Raw genomic sequence first — 14,674 nt, 5'->3', positions numbered from 1 at the left:
CCTCTTGTCCCCCGCTTCATGTGACACCACACTGAAAACTTTTTGACAAAAGCCCCCAAGGGGTTTCCCCGTCAGGCGTGAGGTCTTTGACAAACCCGATATCAAAGAGCAGCGCGGCACAGGGAAATCTTTTGGGAAATGGTTTTTCTCTAACTCCGGCATCATTCTCACCCATCGGCAGCATACGACCACATTCTGAAGTGATATTCAACTCACGCAGAGCATCAAAGATTATTTTCTGTAGTATCCCAATGAGCACACAAAGCCAAGGTTGCAGGAATATAACAAAGCCACCCCTATAAGCAAAGGAATTGAATGCAGCTCCAATCTGCCGCGCTTCTCTTGTGCCGGGACACGAGACAGCCGCACAAGAGCTGGGCCAAGGAACACATCAGGTTAAAACCAAGCAGCAAGTAGAGGGGGAAAAAAACCCCTCCAAAATAAACCCATTTTAGCCTGGTTGAGGTCCTCAGTCCAGTTCATCACACAGCCACACCAGCATTTATGATGTTTTTTGCAGAAGCCAGTTTTATCTACAAGGCAATAACAAATATATCCAGAACAAGTAATCGACACACGTAAAATCAGCTGCAGCTTTTGGGTCAGAAGCATATAAAATCCCCTCCCCGGTTAGGAGCATGTTTTTACTGTTTGTTACCCAGAGGAAACACCAAAAACATAATTTCCTATTCAGGCATTCAGACAAACTCTCAATAAAAGGAAAAAAACAACACATTTGACCAATCTATAACCACTACTTTTGTAAAAGACACAATCCAACGCATCCTTGTACATTCACTCCGAGTTTCCCAACTATTACTACACTTTTCCCACGAGTTTGCCTGTCTGCATTGTAAGAGACAAGAGGATTTGCACACTAAGAAGTACCCAGAAGGCACCTCAGGAGGTGCAGAAGACCCACGTGGTCTCCAGATGTCAGACGTGGCCCTTCCCGCTGCAGGGAGGGAGGTTTGAATTAAAGGCAAAGCAGAATACGAGGGAAAAAGAGACAAAAAAGGTTCATTGCAGCAGTTTGACCTCACTTGGAGGTTCTCCTTGCTTCGAGCCAGGGGGCTGAACGAGACGACGTTCCCTTCCAACCTCAATCATGTCACGATGTGGGTCTCCCCAGCAATGGCACGGTGCTCCGCTTGGGTGCCACTGTCGCTTCTTCACCTTCCAAGTCCTGCTTTGGTCCCCCAGCCTGGTCCCGAAGGACTGGGCAGAAAGGGATGAGATCCCACGCAACCAGCACGGTTTTCCTGAGCCGTTCCTTTGAAAGGAGATGCGATCACAGGTCTCGTAGTACTCGCATCCCATCAACGGGTCACAAGCGGGGCTTGGCCTGAGTACTCTTGTGGTTTGGTTCAGGTGGTTTTGGGCTGGTTGTTACTCACAAGGGGACTTTTCCAGCCCTGCTGTGCACCCCATCACCTGTGTGTGTCCTACAGAGTCACTGTACTATGGAGTAACTGAAGCCAAGCAGGTCCCTTGGCTGGCCCTCTCGGGGGCGACAACATCGAGGTGACCTCTTGGGCTGTCCATGGGATGGAGACCCAGGCAGGTAAGCTTGAGCCCAACCCGTCAAGTCCTGTGAACTTCAGAGTCAAAACCGGTCCCTTCCTTCGAGGATGCTACCCGGTGCAGTACCTATTTTCCAGGCAGCCCTCCTCCTCCCTTTTCCAACTCTGCACTACCACCTCAGGACCTAAATTGAGGTTTGTCCCATCAATATCCTTCATAGCTGTGAGGATCCCAGCTCAATGAGCTCAGCGGCCAGGGCGCCCCTTGCTAATTTGTACAAACAGTGGCACCGCAGGGTGACACAGCTCCCCGTCACTCCAACGGTGGCGTGCACAGTGACAGGGGTTTTCAAGCGAAGACGGTGGTCACGGAGCTGCGCGGTTTCTTCTAAACACATCTCATCTGATGAGATGCCAACATCCACGTGCCTCGGTGGAAGACTGAGCTAATCCAACGTTCCCGCTTGGAAAATCCCACAACTGGGAGAAGAAACAGTTCCCAGTTGACCTGCCAAACTGGAGAGGTGCGGTGGGGCTGGTCCATACCACAGAAGATGTGGGACCATCCTCATCCACACGTGGGCTTAATTCTAACCCTGGGATGCAAACTAGACCAAAAAAAAAAATCCCTAATTACAGCCCTTTTATTATAGGGAATATCATCCTTTTCCTGCCTTTATACATCTGTCAAGCAAAGCACAAGGCAGACAGATGACACAACAAGCTATGCAGACACATGAAGCTGCGTAGAAGTTGAATATTATTAAAATTAAGGAAAAGCCACAAGAAGAACACGCTAAAGAAATGCCGGACGCCAGCGGAAAGAAAAAAAGCAGCAACTACTAAAGCCTGCAACGCAATGAGTGGGAGAGATTTATAGATTAAGGAGGATAGAGAAGGAAGATCTTACTGAGAATAATGGCTACGCAACAACACAATAGCCAGCCAATCAAATTACTAAGGCATAGATTATTCTGCCGCGATGCAGAAGTGACCTCATTAACGTTGTTTCACTCCAAACAATTCAGTATTGCACTTTAAAACAAAAGCCTGGGCAAACCTGGCAAAGGAGAACAAGCTCTATTTGTCATAAAAAGCTGCGTGTACATAAAACACCATAAACCTCAGGTGTTTTATGAACGGGAGGCTAAATAGAAATACATTGGGTATTTCAGAGCAGGTGCAACAGATTATTCCTCTCTGGAACTCCCTGTAACCCGTCCTATAAAAATAAAAGAAGAATCCTCAAACACCACAGGGATTTCTTAATGCATTTCAACAAAATCCAAAAGTGCTGAACTTCATTATGGTTAGCGCAAAATAGTATGCTGTGACAAGACCTAGAGTCGTTGAGCAAAATGGTACTTTCAACACCAAGAGGAAAAGACGACACATGTTCAGACACTAAAAAGTGACCTGAAAAGGAAGAGAACTGGGTGAGTGCCATTTGATCTTGCTCGGAAGAGAAAAAACGGCCAATGGCTTTTTTTGGAGGAAGCAAATCCACCTGTTTTATAGGCCAGATGTTCAAGCCCTGTCTTGCCCGGGAGATGCCGCGATGGGATGTGCCAGGAGTGGGAAGGCAGGGGGATTTTTGGTATCATATCAACAGCTTTCATTAATACCAATTTAACTCCAACAACAAACCAGCGACCTGGGTGATAAGCAGCACCACTACCGTCTCCGTTCTTCCTCCTTTAGTATTCTAAGATGTAGAAACATTAACAACGCCAAAACTCCAGCTTAAAACAGGTTTCCACCCTCCTTTTAGGCAGTCTTGATACACCTTAAGAGCCCAAAATAAATGCACAAACCCCAGTTTTCTCTATTTCTTACTCCTTGGAAGGTCCACTTAACAGAAGTACCTGGCCTATGTGGTTTCTTTATTCCCAAAGTCACACAAACCAAATAATACCTGAAACCTGCCTAGTTTGATTCAAGGAACCATTTAAGAACCACGTTTGTACGACAAACTGAGAAATAAATGTGCAAAATTTTGGACTATTCAATCCTTCACTGCAAGAAGACTGAGAATCAGAGGCTTGTTAAAGAACTTGTCTGGGCTTATCTCAAGTTTAAATTAATTTAGTTAAGCTGAACTCATGTGTGCAAGCGTCTTAAGTAAGAGGCCATTGACTCCAGCGCACTCTCCGCTGCAAGGGCTGTATCTTCTGTTTAAATAGAAAGAATTCAGTGTGGGTCTCCTAAGTGCAAATAAATGAATGCAAAATAAAATTTTTAAAAATATACATACATAGGAAGCCACAGAACTTGCTACTCTAATCTGCTCATTTTTCATTCAGACCATTCTACATAATTCATCAAAAAAAATACATCACATCACTCCGGTTTGTGAGCAGAAACCAATTCAGCTGGGTTTCAGTTTTCTACTCCCTCACGCAACAATTGCCTAATTTTCCGTGCCTATTCCATCTCCCAGGGCAAGCTGGAACAAATGGATCGCACGTTCTCCTGTTGCAAAGGATTACCCAGATTTCAAGCCCACATTCCAGGAGGACGAGTATTTTTCTTTTGCACCTTCATCTTGGTAAGACAGGGAGATTTTTTTCCCTGAAAGGAGATGCCCGGGACAGGACCGCAGCTCAGCACCGTGCTTGGAGGACCCGAGAAAGCACTTTTCAAAAGCTAGAAACAGCAACAGAGACCGTAGTTGCCATTCAATTACTTGGGAAAGATTTTTCTACGGAAAACAGGCTTTTTTTTTTTTGCATCTGATGGTACCTGATACTCCCTTCTAGGTTCTTCGAAAGGATTGAATTGATGGGGAAACCATAAGGCTCCAGGACGGTTGGCTTGTGTGTAATTATCCCGATGTTATTTTTCTTCCTGTCGCTACAGCCAGGGCTCGAAAGTATTTTCTCGCTGTAAGAGCATCTTGTACGGTATTAGAAGTAGCTTATACAGGGCTGTTCAAGGACAACAGCTCTTCTGCTGCTGACACCAGGCTATAGAAACTAAAAGATAAACTGGGCTTGGCCACACTCATTTTCCCTCCTCTGGATGGGTGTTCCCCACAAAAAACCAACTTCTTACTTCTGTGGAGCAGCACAGGCCGAGGTGGGGGCAGTGAAGATGCGGAGCCCTGATGCTGATATCACACCCCGAGGGGCAGCAGCAGCTCCTCATCCACTTCCCAAGGGCTTCGGGAGACAAAAATAGGGCTGTGGCCATTCTGATGTCCCAAATAAATGACATGCAAAGCTAAAAGCTGCTTTGCATGTGCCCTTTCCAAGCTGTTTGGCTACTCTTCCTCAGGTTTAATACCTGAAGACTGAGCAAGCTTTGATCAAATCTGGTTCTGCTCTTGGGCCACAAGACATCTTGGAATACGCTCACCTCAGAAAAACGCAATTTCACTTTGCTGAGCAACATTCAGCCTCCACGCGGGGCCCGCACAGGTCTCAGCGCACAGAACAGAAAGCAGCAGCCGAGACTGCAGAATTTCAGCCCGGTTTTAACTGCGCGTTTCAGCGTGATGGGCGTTTCTGCTCTCGCCGTAACGCCACATTCCAGTTCAACAAAAACCACACAGAAAGCAGCAGCCACCGCCGCAGACAATACCATTAACCAGTTACACAACCGGGCTGCGAAAACAAAGCGGCCGTTTCCTCACGCCCTCTCGGCTCAGTGTGAGCCCCAGGTCTGCTCCCAACAACCCCACGGCATCTGCTGCTTTTGTTTTCTTTGCCGCCATGCCAACCTTTCCTTTCGAGTTCATCTCAAACTGCACAAATGGCTGAAGTTTCAGGCAGAGCCGGGTAGGAAGACATTTACATAATAAAATCTTACCAGCTGCTCTGCCAGTCTCTGGCTGGAACGCTGCCCAGCGGAAATGAACGGCTCGAGAGGCCAACCCCGGGGATTTCAAGGCAGATGTGAATTATCGCAGCCAAATCAAGCCATGGGTGGTGGGAACATGTTTCACACACTTGGAGCGAGGCACAGATTTGCTCAGGAAGCCACCAGTGCCAGACAGGAGCCCAAAGACTTAAAACTTGAGCTTCCTTTGAGTCTCCAATTAACTCTTTCTTGCAAGAGCGAACTCCACTTAATCTGAAGAGCCTCACCTGATTTGCAGCAATAACACCTTTCAAACAAGAGTACTGTGGATTTTAAGGCTTGCTCTTAACTCATGACACACAACAGAAAGAATAATCCCAGCACAGAGGAATTAGGCTGTCGTTGTTTTCATCTGCTAAGTCTATACAAGAAAACCTCCTCACCTTTGTGTTTGCTGCAATCCAATTAGAAGTTTCACTGTCATCATCGCACTTCTTAATCCATTTCTTTAACCACTGTGAGAAAAAAGAAGGAAGAAGAGAGAGTTACGTCTAAACAAAGGCACTGTAAATGTTCCCAAGATGCTATTTATATTAATTCCACACAGGAATACAGAGGAGTGTTGGTGCTAGAAAAATAGCAACTCATTGAGCTGCAGACGCTTCCCGCAGCACCGTCCCCATCACTCGGCACGAACACTTGAGCAATGAGTCTGCAGTTCTGAACTTCAACCTGCACAAACTTCACATGGGACTCTCAGACAACAAAGATGTTATAACAGCGACCTGCCCAAACTGCGGTCAGACTCTGTGATGGTGAGCTTTACCTCAAACCGAGTTTTTCCTTAGGCCCGCTCATGCCCAGACTGTCCACCTTACACTTTTTTCTCCCCTATTTTTCTTTTTTTAACCTTACGGAGAACATGGCTTTATCAAATGAACACAGGTAACAAAAGCAAGAGACTGCCTGCACCTGGCAGATAATAAAATGACCACATCTAGCCTGGAGAGCCCAGCTAAGCCGTGCTAAACCTGATCCTTCTCTGGCCAGCTTTGAGGCATTCAGGGTGATTTCACCAATTCTTACACTACGATCTCAACTAAGCTTCCTGATGCAAACAGCTGCTAAGCTTGCCCTTCATTTCTACACGTCCTGCACATAAATTGACTTTAAACTTTTCAAAGTCACGTGTTTAAAAAAGAACTTTGACATGCTCACCTTGCATTTAACAGGATCGTGCCAGTTTTCACCGCAGTTAAAGCTGTAAGCAAAAGAAAGGAGAAATAAGCAAATACGGCTGACAATTATACCTTTATTTAACTAGGTAAACACCGTGGAACTTTTCTTCTGGGTTGCTCTGCTGAAAGACCAAAGCCATTCCAAAGGAAACATTATACACATTTAAAAAAAAAAAAAGCCCTCAAATCCCTCAATGGCCATTCCAGAGCAGTATATCTCTCAATATATTTTGATTCTCTACAGTGCATGCAGTGAAGAACCTCATCTAATCGGAAACTGCTCGGCTGGAGACCATCTCTCAGTGAAAGCTGGATCCATCTCCATGTCAAAGGAGTCTCGAGACATGGAGCAACAACTACACAGCGATGGGCTTTGCAACCAGTTGTACTTACTCCTGCCTTACCATTTGTAGCCCATACTTCTCCCACCATCTAAACCACAGCCCAATATAAAGACTTACAGAATACACACTAATAGACTCTCAAAGTAGCAGCATCACCTTCTTGTATTTGGTTATTCTTACCAAAACTGACGTCCACATTTGCAGCGAACGGGTTTAGCATCAGGATATTGGACTTTAACGACGTGGTGGCAATCTGGGGCAGGACACCATTTTAACAGTCGATTACACTATGAAATAAAGAAAAAGAAAAGCATAATAGAAAAAGGATGCTGCACAAGGACCCTAACTGCCCTTTATCCCTTTTTCACCCTTTCAACCACAACCACTACAAGACTTTTGTCCGTCTTTCACGCTGCAACACGTGCTGAGCTCCAGCGTTACATTAAAAAAAAAAAGGCAAAAACTGCTGCATGCGTCACTTCAAACAAGGAGGGAAAGCTTGATCCCAGTAACAACTTACATACTGGGCTTGACGGCAAATCTGAACAGGTACAACTGGGAAACTGGGACAGTGGAAATCTTCCCAAGCACCTTTCTCTCTAAGTTTATTCTGATTTTGAGGTTGCAAAGCTATTAGTATTTTGCTAAAAGCAATTTTGCAGCTTTACTACAAACAGCAAAGGTTTAAGGCATGTTCTTGCTAGCAATAACGTTTCTTGGTTTTCAGTCTGAAGTATCTGAGGTAACACTCAAGAACGATAAATATTAAGTGCTCCTCAGAACCTATACATTGAACAGCTCTTGCATTCTCTATCTAATATCTCTAGGTCTTCTGTCCCGTGGATTTTTTTAATATTTTCCTACAACGACACCTGTAACTAAACAGGCTATAAAATAACCCCTGCGAAGCCTCTAACTTGTAGTCACATTGATTAGAGACTATGCAAAAAAACTGATCTGCAGTTTTAAACAAATCTCACTTCTCTGGTTTGGTACACACACAAGCCAAAAACATCCTAGAAGCCATGCAAAATTTAAAATTAAAACTCACCTCTACAAAACTATTGGTTATTAAATGCTGGTACTTTAATTTAACCTTGGAATCTGTGATCAGGCGCCTGTGGAAAGAGAAATAACAAAAAATTACTGCAGTAGTAAACTCCTTTTTTCCCCACACCTACCCTGTAAATTAAGACAGACAAACGGTTTCGATTCCTCCTTCTACACTTGCAGGTACTTTTTTGTACTTACCTGTTCTCTGTTAGATCATTTATGATATTATTATGAAAACTAAAAAGAGCGTATTCAACTTCAGAACCAAACGGAAAGCTCACGTGGTTTAAAAGAACTAAACCTCTCGGTGTGAGGATTTTTATTTAAAAACACTTTCCTGAAGAGCCCAAGAAACAGAGCAAACAATTTCATTAGTTCATTTACATTAAACACGAGTATTTTGTGGCAAATCCTTTTAAAAAGCTCCACAACAACTGCTCTGCGGTTAATAATTTGGCAGACCCGATGTTACCTGGGTTTCAGTGGAACGCTACAGCCTCAGTTCAAAAGTTAATGCGGTTTAAATGTATTTACCACAAAAACAAAGTCGATTTAAATTCAACATCACAGAGGGCGCACGCAACATCAAATTTAAATGGCATCAGCTCGGAAGCAGGAGAGCAGAAGACGACCAGACAGGTAGGAATCCTTGAAAATCGTGGTGACACACTGAGCCAGCTGCCATTTGCAGTGCGTCCAGCCCAGATAACTCAAAATTCTTTAATTATGTACTGCTGAACACTTGTATATACATCTTGCAGTTATGACTGAAGTGTCTTCTGCATATATATCTATACAAATATAAAGCTGGACTAATACCCACTGTGTGGTATCTCTGGTTTAAATTGTAACCGTGGAGTAAAGCTTTATAAGGCCATATCATATATAAATATTGAAAGGAATAGATTATCCATCAGCCAAAATTAAGTGTACTCCTGCATGTTCTCATGCCAAAATTCATTAAGGAACAGCGTGTGTGACCATGCGATGTTGCATAAATCCCAGCCCTGAGTCTGGGGAGCTCCTGACCAAGCGATGATGTGATGGTTTTGATATAAAAATAGCACATGGCGGCCAAATTTTCAGTGCTAAAATAAAACAAATCAGCAGACAAAGCGTCTCCTCAGGCCAACGTCCATGGCAAGCCTGCAATTTCGGAGAGAAACTTACTGAAGAATGAAAAAACAATTTGAACTTATAATGTGAATTTACAAATCCATACCTAAGCATAATAAATGCCACTTCAAAAATTTATTATATGTACATATCAGGAACTGGAATTTAAATGATGAGTAATGCCAATATTATTGGCTTTTGACATACAATGACATGAAGCTGGACAAATTAAGAGACTAAAACCATTCCCAGTGCCCATGAACCATCCTCTGGGGTCCATTCCTCTGTCAGCCAAGCTATAAAAGAAGCAACTTCAAAGAAACCAGGTTGGGAAAAAAAAATATACTTAAAAAAAATTTCCAAAACTTATCCCTTGATCTCTCCTGGCAGCTCAGTCCAGGACCACACACTGACATGTTTTCAGAACAATCTCAAAAGTTCATCCAGATACGGCAGGAATCCTTTAATATACCACCAATTTAACACTTTCATTCCATTTCGATAATGCAAACTCCTCAAAGACACAAACAGGTGGAATTAGCAGAACGCACATCACGTGAGAGGTCAAACACCCTCCCAAAACACTTGACTACGCTGACCTGACACAGCAGCAGAGCTGTTTGCAATTATGCAAAAGAAGATTAAAAAAAGAGGCAGCGCTCCATATGACTCCCATACGGAAACCCAAAATCCATCCATTCCCACCGAGCAGGATGGTTCTCAGAGGTGACCACCAGATTGTTGCCACCCCTGAGCAGCTTGCCTTGCTTATTAATAAAATCAACAGCTTTGCACGTTGGCTAAAGCAATTAGCAGCAGCATTAGCAAGGGCAAACGAGGGATAAAACCAGATTGTCTTCTGACAGTTTGAAGGTCTTAAAAGAGCTGCAAGGGACCCTTCTCTTCAGCCTTCCTACTTGAGCTCGACGGTAACAAGGAAAACGGCCAAGACGACAGCTAAATACTCACGAATCCAGGAAAGTCACCTGAACTGCTCCGTTTAGACTTGTACAGAGATTATTCAACTTTGAGATGTACTGGGCAAGTACCGAGAAGGGAGCAATTAATAACTTGCCCTATCTGCTTTGATTTTCTGATGGATAAACAAACTAGTCTCTATACACTGTACATTCACCTTAGGTTCCTGTAGTCTGGAAACCTAGAGCTGGAGGCTTTGTTAAAAGGAAAAGACCTAAAAAGAGAAAAATTAGGGACATGGGAGGGAGTGCAGATTCCAGTTGGCATTACTTCTATTTTTATTCATGTCACAAGATTGCTGCAGCTGTCCATCTTTGCTTTGCAAAAAACTGCACCTCCCTCCCTCAGACATTCCAGGTGTCCCCTGTAAGACGAGGGAAAGGTGGGGTTTTACCTCCACAAAACATTTCTAGTTTTATTTGGACAAAGAACTTGCTCGCTTTACCACCCAGATGCCATTTGAGTATCATAAGCCCCAGATATCTCTGCAATTTCTAGGCAAGGGGGAATCCCACAGCACGTGGTGCGAGCTGAAGACTGGCCAGTTTCACCCCAGCGTCATCGTTTCCTGCGCTATAAATGCTAAAAAGCGAAACATAAAGATAAAAAAAACACTCGAGACGTTTCCTGCCGAGAGCATACGACACCACAAGTTGAGTTCAGGCTCCAGTAAACAAAAATCTCAGTCAAGTCACTCAAGATATTACACGAACTTGAGTTTCCACCCACTGAACTCCACAAGCCGCCCCGCAACGGGGCACTAAAACATTTCAGCTACTTCCACTTGTATCCAGCCCACACTGCATGACTAACGTAGAGCCACTAACGCAGAGATGCGGGGAAACCACTCGTCTGAAAGAAACCGATATAAAACCAGCAAATTAATATCAATGAATGAGTCAGGCTTCAGGAAGGAAGAAGGTAATGGAATAAGCTTCTATTTAAACGCTTTTTAGCATGAGGAATTAAAATGAACCTAATCAAGGTTCAGAATTATGAAGGATGTTACTCATGCAATAACATCACCCGACATAAAAGAGAAGGAAGCTCATGGAATGCACTGCTCCACCACATACGAGCGGCCATCCTACAGCTGGACAACTTAAAAAGCAAAGTGACACAGCCTGACGCACTGGCTTAACCAAACCTGACATTTGAGGACCAGCTGCTTTCTATCAGAGGGCAGAAACCACACCCTGCATCAGTCCATACACAGGACTTGGCCTCTGACTCACATATGAACCAGAGGACTCGGTGAACCAGTGGGTTGACCTAGGGAGGAAGTCCTAAATTCCTACGGAAATCAAAGGAAACAAGACGCGCAAAGCGGTTAAACAGGGTTTGGAAAGGCTGCCTGGTGTTTATCCTGCTGACCAAACTGGTCAAGGAGTCTTTCTTCCAAGTACTGCGGCATAGGTTTTTCAGACCTAAACAGCAAGGTAAGACATACCCATATCAAAATAAACAGGTCAAGACCAACACCACGAGTAACAAAATGGGAAAAAAAAAAAATAAGAAAGCCAAGAGGTAGCAGATCATACTTACATAACTGTATTGTCATCAACTAAGATATCACAGCCATGAGCAGGGCATGAAATGGTCTGAAAAACAAACAAAAAGGTCATAAAAGGAACAGGGTTTCGCCTATTTTTTGCATCACAAAGAACCCCTAGGCAACAGACTTCCCTATAATCCATAGCAAAAAATAGTACGTTGGCTCTAACGTCACGTCCCAGATGTGCCAATGTGCACAGCACGATTCCTCCCACTCGGAGCAAACACATACTAACTCCACGTAGTTCCCTTCAGCTTCACCCGTGACAAGCTTTGGGGCTTCGTTTTCTTTGTTCGTGTTGGTTTTTTGCTTGTTTTTAAAAAAACCTTAATGAGGAGGAATTCTCCCCTTTCCTTCCCCCTCCGCTCCAATCCACACAATTTCCAGAGCTAAGTCATGAGGCAGACGAGTCAACATTTTACCTGTCCCATGCCTTCCTCCATTATTTTGGTAGTTAAATATTCACTCCAGCACTGCATACAGAACTTGTGTCCACACTCTAGGCCGGTGAAGTACTGCAACGACAAAAAAACCACATGGGATCATTTTATCACGTGAATTCGCTCCATCATTTCGCCCTCCGTGGCGCTGTGCGATTTGCCACATCTCTCATCCCCCACACTAAACTCGAGATGCTACTATTTATTTCTGCATTGCCAAGGCAGCTTTAGTCACGCTTTCAAAGCCAGGCTTTAATCCCCAACCCAGCAGCAAGGAAAGGTGTGGCTGATCCTTCCATCCTGGTCGTTCATGGAAATTAATCCTTGTTTTAGGAGTACATAACATAGCTCTCCCCTATTTTACCCTTGCAAATGAGTAAAATAAATGCAACACCAAAGAGGTCACAGTTATAAGATGATACGGACTCTTCTTTCCTCCTATTTTTCCACTTGGCTTGTTACCGCATGCGGGTGCTGCCCAGAAGTCCCAGAATATGCACAGGCATTAATTTAGCTCCTTCTTGAATAGGAAACAGTCTGCATTACTGGGTGAGCACTAAACACCAGAAATAGAAAGAATTGTGTGCACTTACGCTTTTAACGCACATGCATAAAGTTCGCCAACTTGCCTGGTAAAATTCCCCCCAAAATCCAGATGCTCATCACTAAAGATCCTAATTGGCAGGTGTAAGTTACTCAATAAAATTCAATAATGATTAGACATCGCAGGCGGCAACAAGGACGACTTTGTGTGTGCATCATCTACTCAGCGTATGTCAAGATACCATCTGGGACTGAATGGTTACACAAGGAGCGGAGAAGCAAACACTGAAATTAAATTACTTTTCTCAGGTCATCTTAAAAGTTATTTTATACCCAGAACCAAGGACAAACTATATTTAAAGCAGTTCACTCATACCACTATCCAGGTTACTATTTGACGGCTTCGCTCTTCAAACCGTCTTATTCTCAGCATAAGATAAGAGCTCCACCCTGAGATACCGTCAACTGGTATGGAACACTATAAATGAAAAAAACCTCATTATCCTCTGCAGAACAGCAGCAGGATGCTGTTAATTAAGGAGCCAGTCAAGTAAGAGGGTTAAATCTGACCTGACCAGCAGATCTGACTTTGTTCCAGATAAAAACAGAGATACTCACCCAAACCTTTAATTTCTTTGGAACAAAACAAAACACACCAAAACCACAACCTTCCAATTTTTGGAGCATAACTGAGCTGGCTAACAAGGTATCTGATGCTCCACAAATGCTGCTGTGGCCAAGTGACGTCCCCCAGAGATGCAGGGCTATGACAGAAAAGCCCTGACACCTGTAATTTTTGGGATGCACACAACCAGCATGAAGATGGCACTGATTTTTTTTCCCCAGATTTATGGCTTCTCCACATGATGGGAAATAGGCACAGACAAGGGGATCATCCCTTAACAAACTTAAATATTCCTAAATATTCCTCCAGCAGGCACACATGGGGAAGCACTACAGAACACAAGTAAGAACATCTCTTCATTTCAGCCTTGTTTCAGTTACTTCAGGCAAAGATTTACTAAATGCCCACACAAAACGCAGCCACCCCTCTTCTTCCCAGCCTGCGAAGAATTGAGAGTTCTCTTTCAACTCATTTCTTTACTTTGAGGGAGTTCCCAATTATTTTTGGCTGAGCTGACGGCAGATGTGCAGGGAACAAGGAAAAAGGCCAACATAAAATCACCGGCTATCAAGGGTAAGAGGAGGTTATCGCAGGAGACAGCTCTGCTTTCACCCCAGCAAAACCAAAACCCTCTCGATTCTGGTCTTCACCAACACGGGTTTCACCTCAAATAATTACTGGGACCTGACACAGAGCGACTGAAATATCTCCCTTACGTTTTCAAACCATCAGGGTGTCTTGAGAAAAATCCAACGCCTTGTTTTGAAGATGCTTCCCAAAAACCTCAAATGACACTTGTTTGAAGATGACCAAGGAGCTATAAAGACTTCATATTTACCTTACACGTGCTTTTTAAAGTCAAATACGACCTGCAGTGACCACAGGAGATGATGAATATTCAAGACTCTTACATTCCTGTAATAGCTGTACATGGCAAAATTTCTTAACGGGTGCTGAAATGGACTCTCAGAAAAAAACCAAAACCAAACCAAACCAAAACACACCTTTTTCTGGGGGAAAAAGAAAAAAAGCTGACCATTGCAAGAGGATTTAAAATACAAGATTTTAGGTTAGATATTTAACATAACTCAGCCTAGAATACATAATTCATATTGACCAAAACAGCTTCAAAACAGGTTTCAAAACAGATGGCTTACAGTCACCTTAGATACTGCTGCCTTTTAAAGAAGAAATAAAAACTATTCATTTCCTGTATGCTCCAACTTTTGCATACGGCAAAGAAACAGAGCAGTTCCCCTTTGTCTCTTGACTTAATCAACACTAATAATTTAGAGACACCTCTGCTCACTTGCAACATCCCACTGGTCCAGCCAGGAAACTGTTCTTGAATAAGTGGGCCACTGCTAGTTTTAATGTGCTATTCAAACTACAAAAGCCAGGTGTGTCAGTGTGCTAATAAAATCAAAATTAGCATGCTAAAATCAAAGTTATTTCCTT

At 43.6% G+C, this 14,674-nt stretch overlaps 1 protein-coding gene across 1 annotated transcript in view; it reads right to left on the bottom strand.

Annotated features, from left to right (window-relative positions):
- ARIH1 (ariadne RBR E3 ubiquitin protein ligase 1) overlaps positions 1-14,674 on the bottom strand; it is a 54,603-nt gene that overhangs the window by 7,013 nt on the left and 32,916 nt on the right. Inside the window, exons 4-9 of the mRNA XM_065642043.1 lie at positions 12,031-12,123; positions 11,599-11,654; positions 7,958-8,024; positions 7,087-7,193; positions 6,543-6,585; positions 5,768-5,839 (exon numbers count right to left, since the gene is read on the bottom strand). Coding sequence (XP_065498115.1) covers positions 5,768-5,839; positions 6,543-6,585; positions 7,087-7,193; positions 7,958-8,024; positions 11,599-11,654; positions 12,031-12,123 — 438 coding nt within the window. The remainder of the gene's footprint in view (positions 1-5,767; positions 5,840-6,542; positions 6,586-7,086; positions 7,194-7,957; positions 8,025-11,598; positions 11,655-12,030; positions 12,124-14,674) is intronic.

Source organism: Caloenas nicobarica, chromosome 10 (assembly GCF_036013445.1).
Source record: "Caloenas nicobarica isolate bCalNic1 chromosome 10, bCalNic1.hap1, whole genome shotgun sequence".
NCBI lineage: Eukaryota > Metazoa > Chordata > Aves > Columbiformes > Columbidae > Caloenas > Caloenas nicobarica.
The sequence above is the reverse complement of the archived record's forward strand: the minus strand, read 5'-3'. Positions and strand labels throughout refer to the sequence as shown.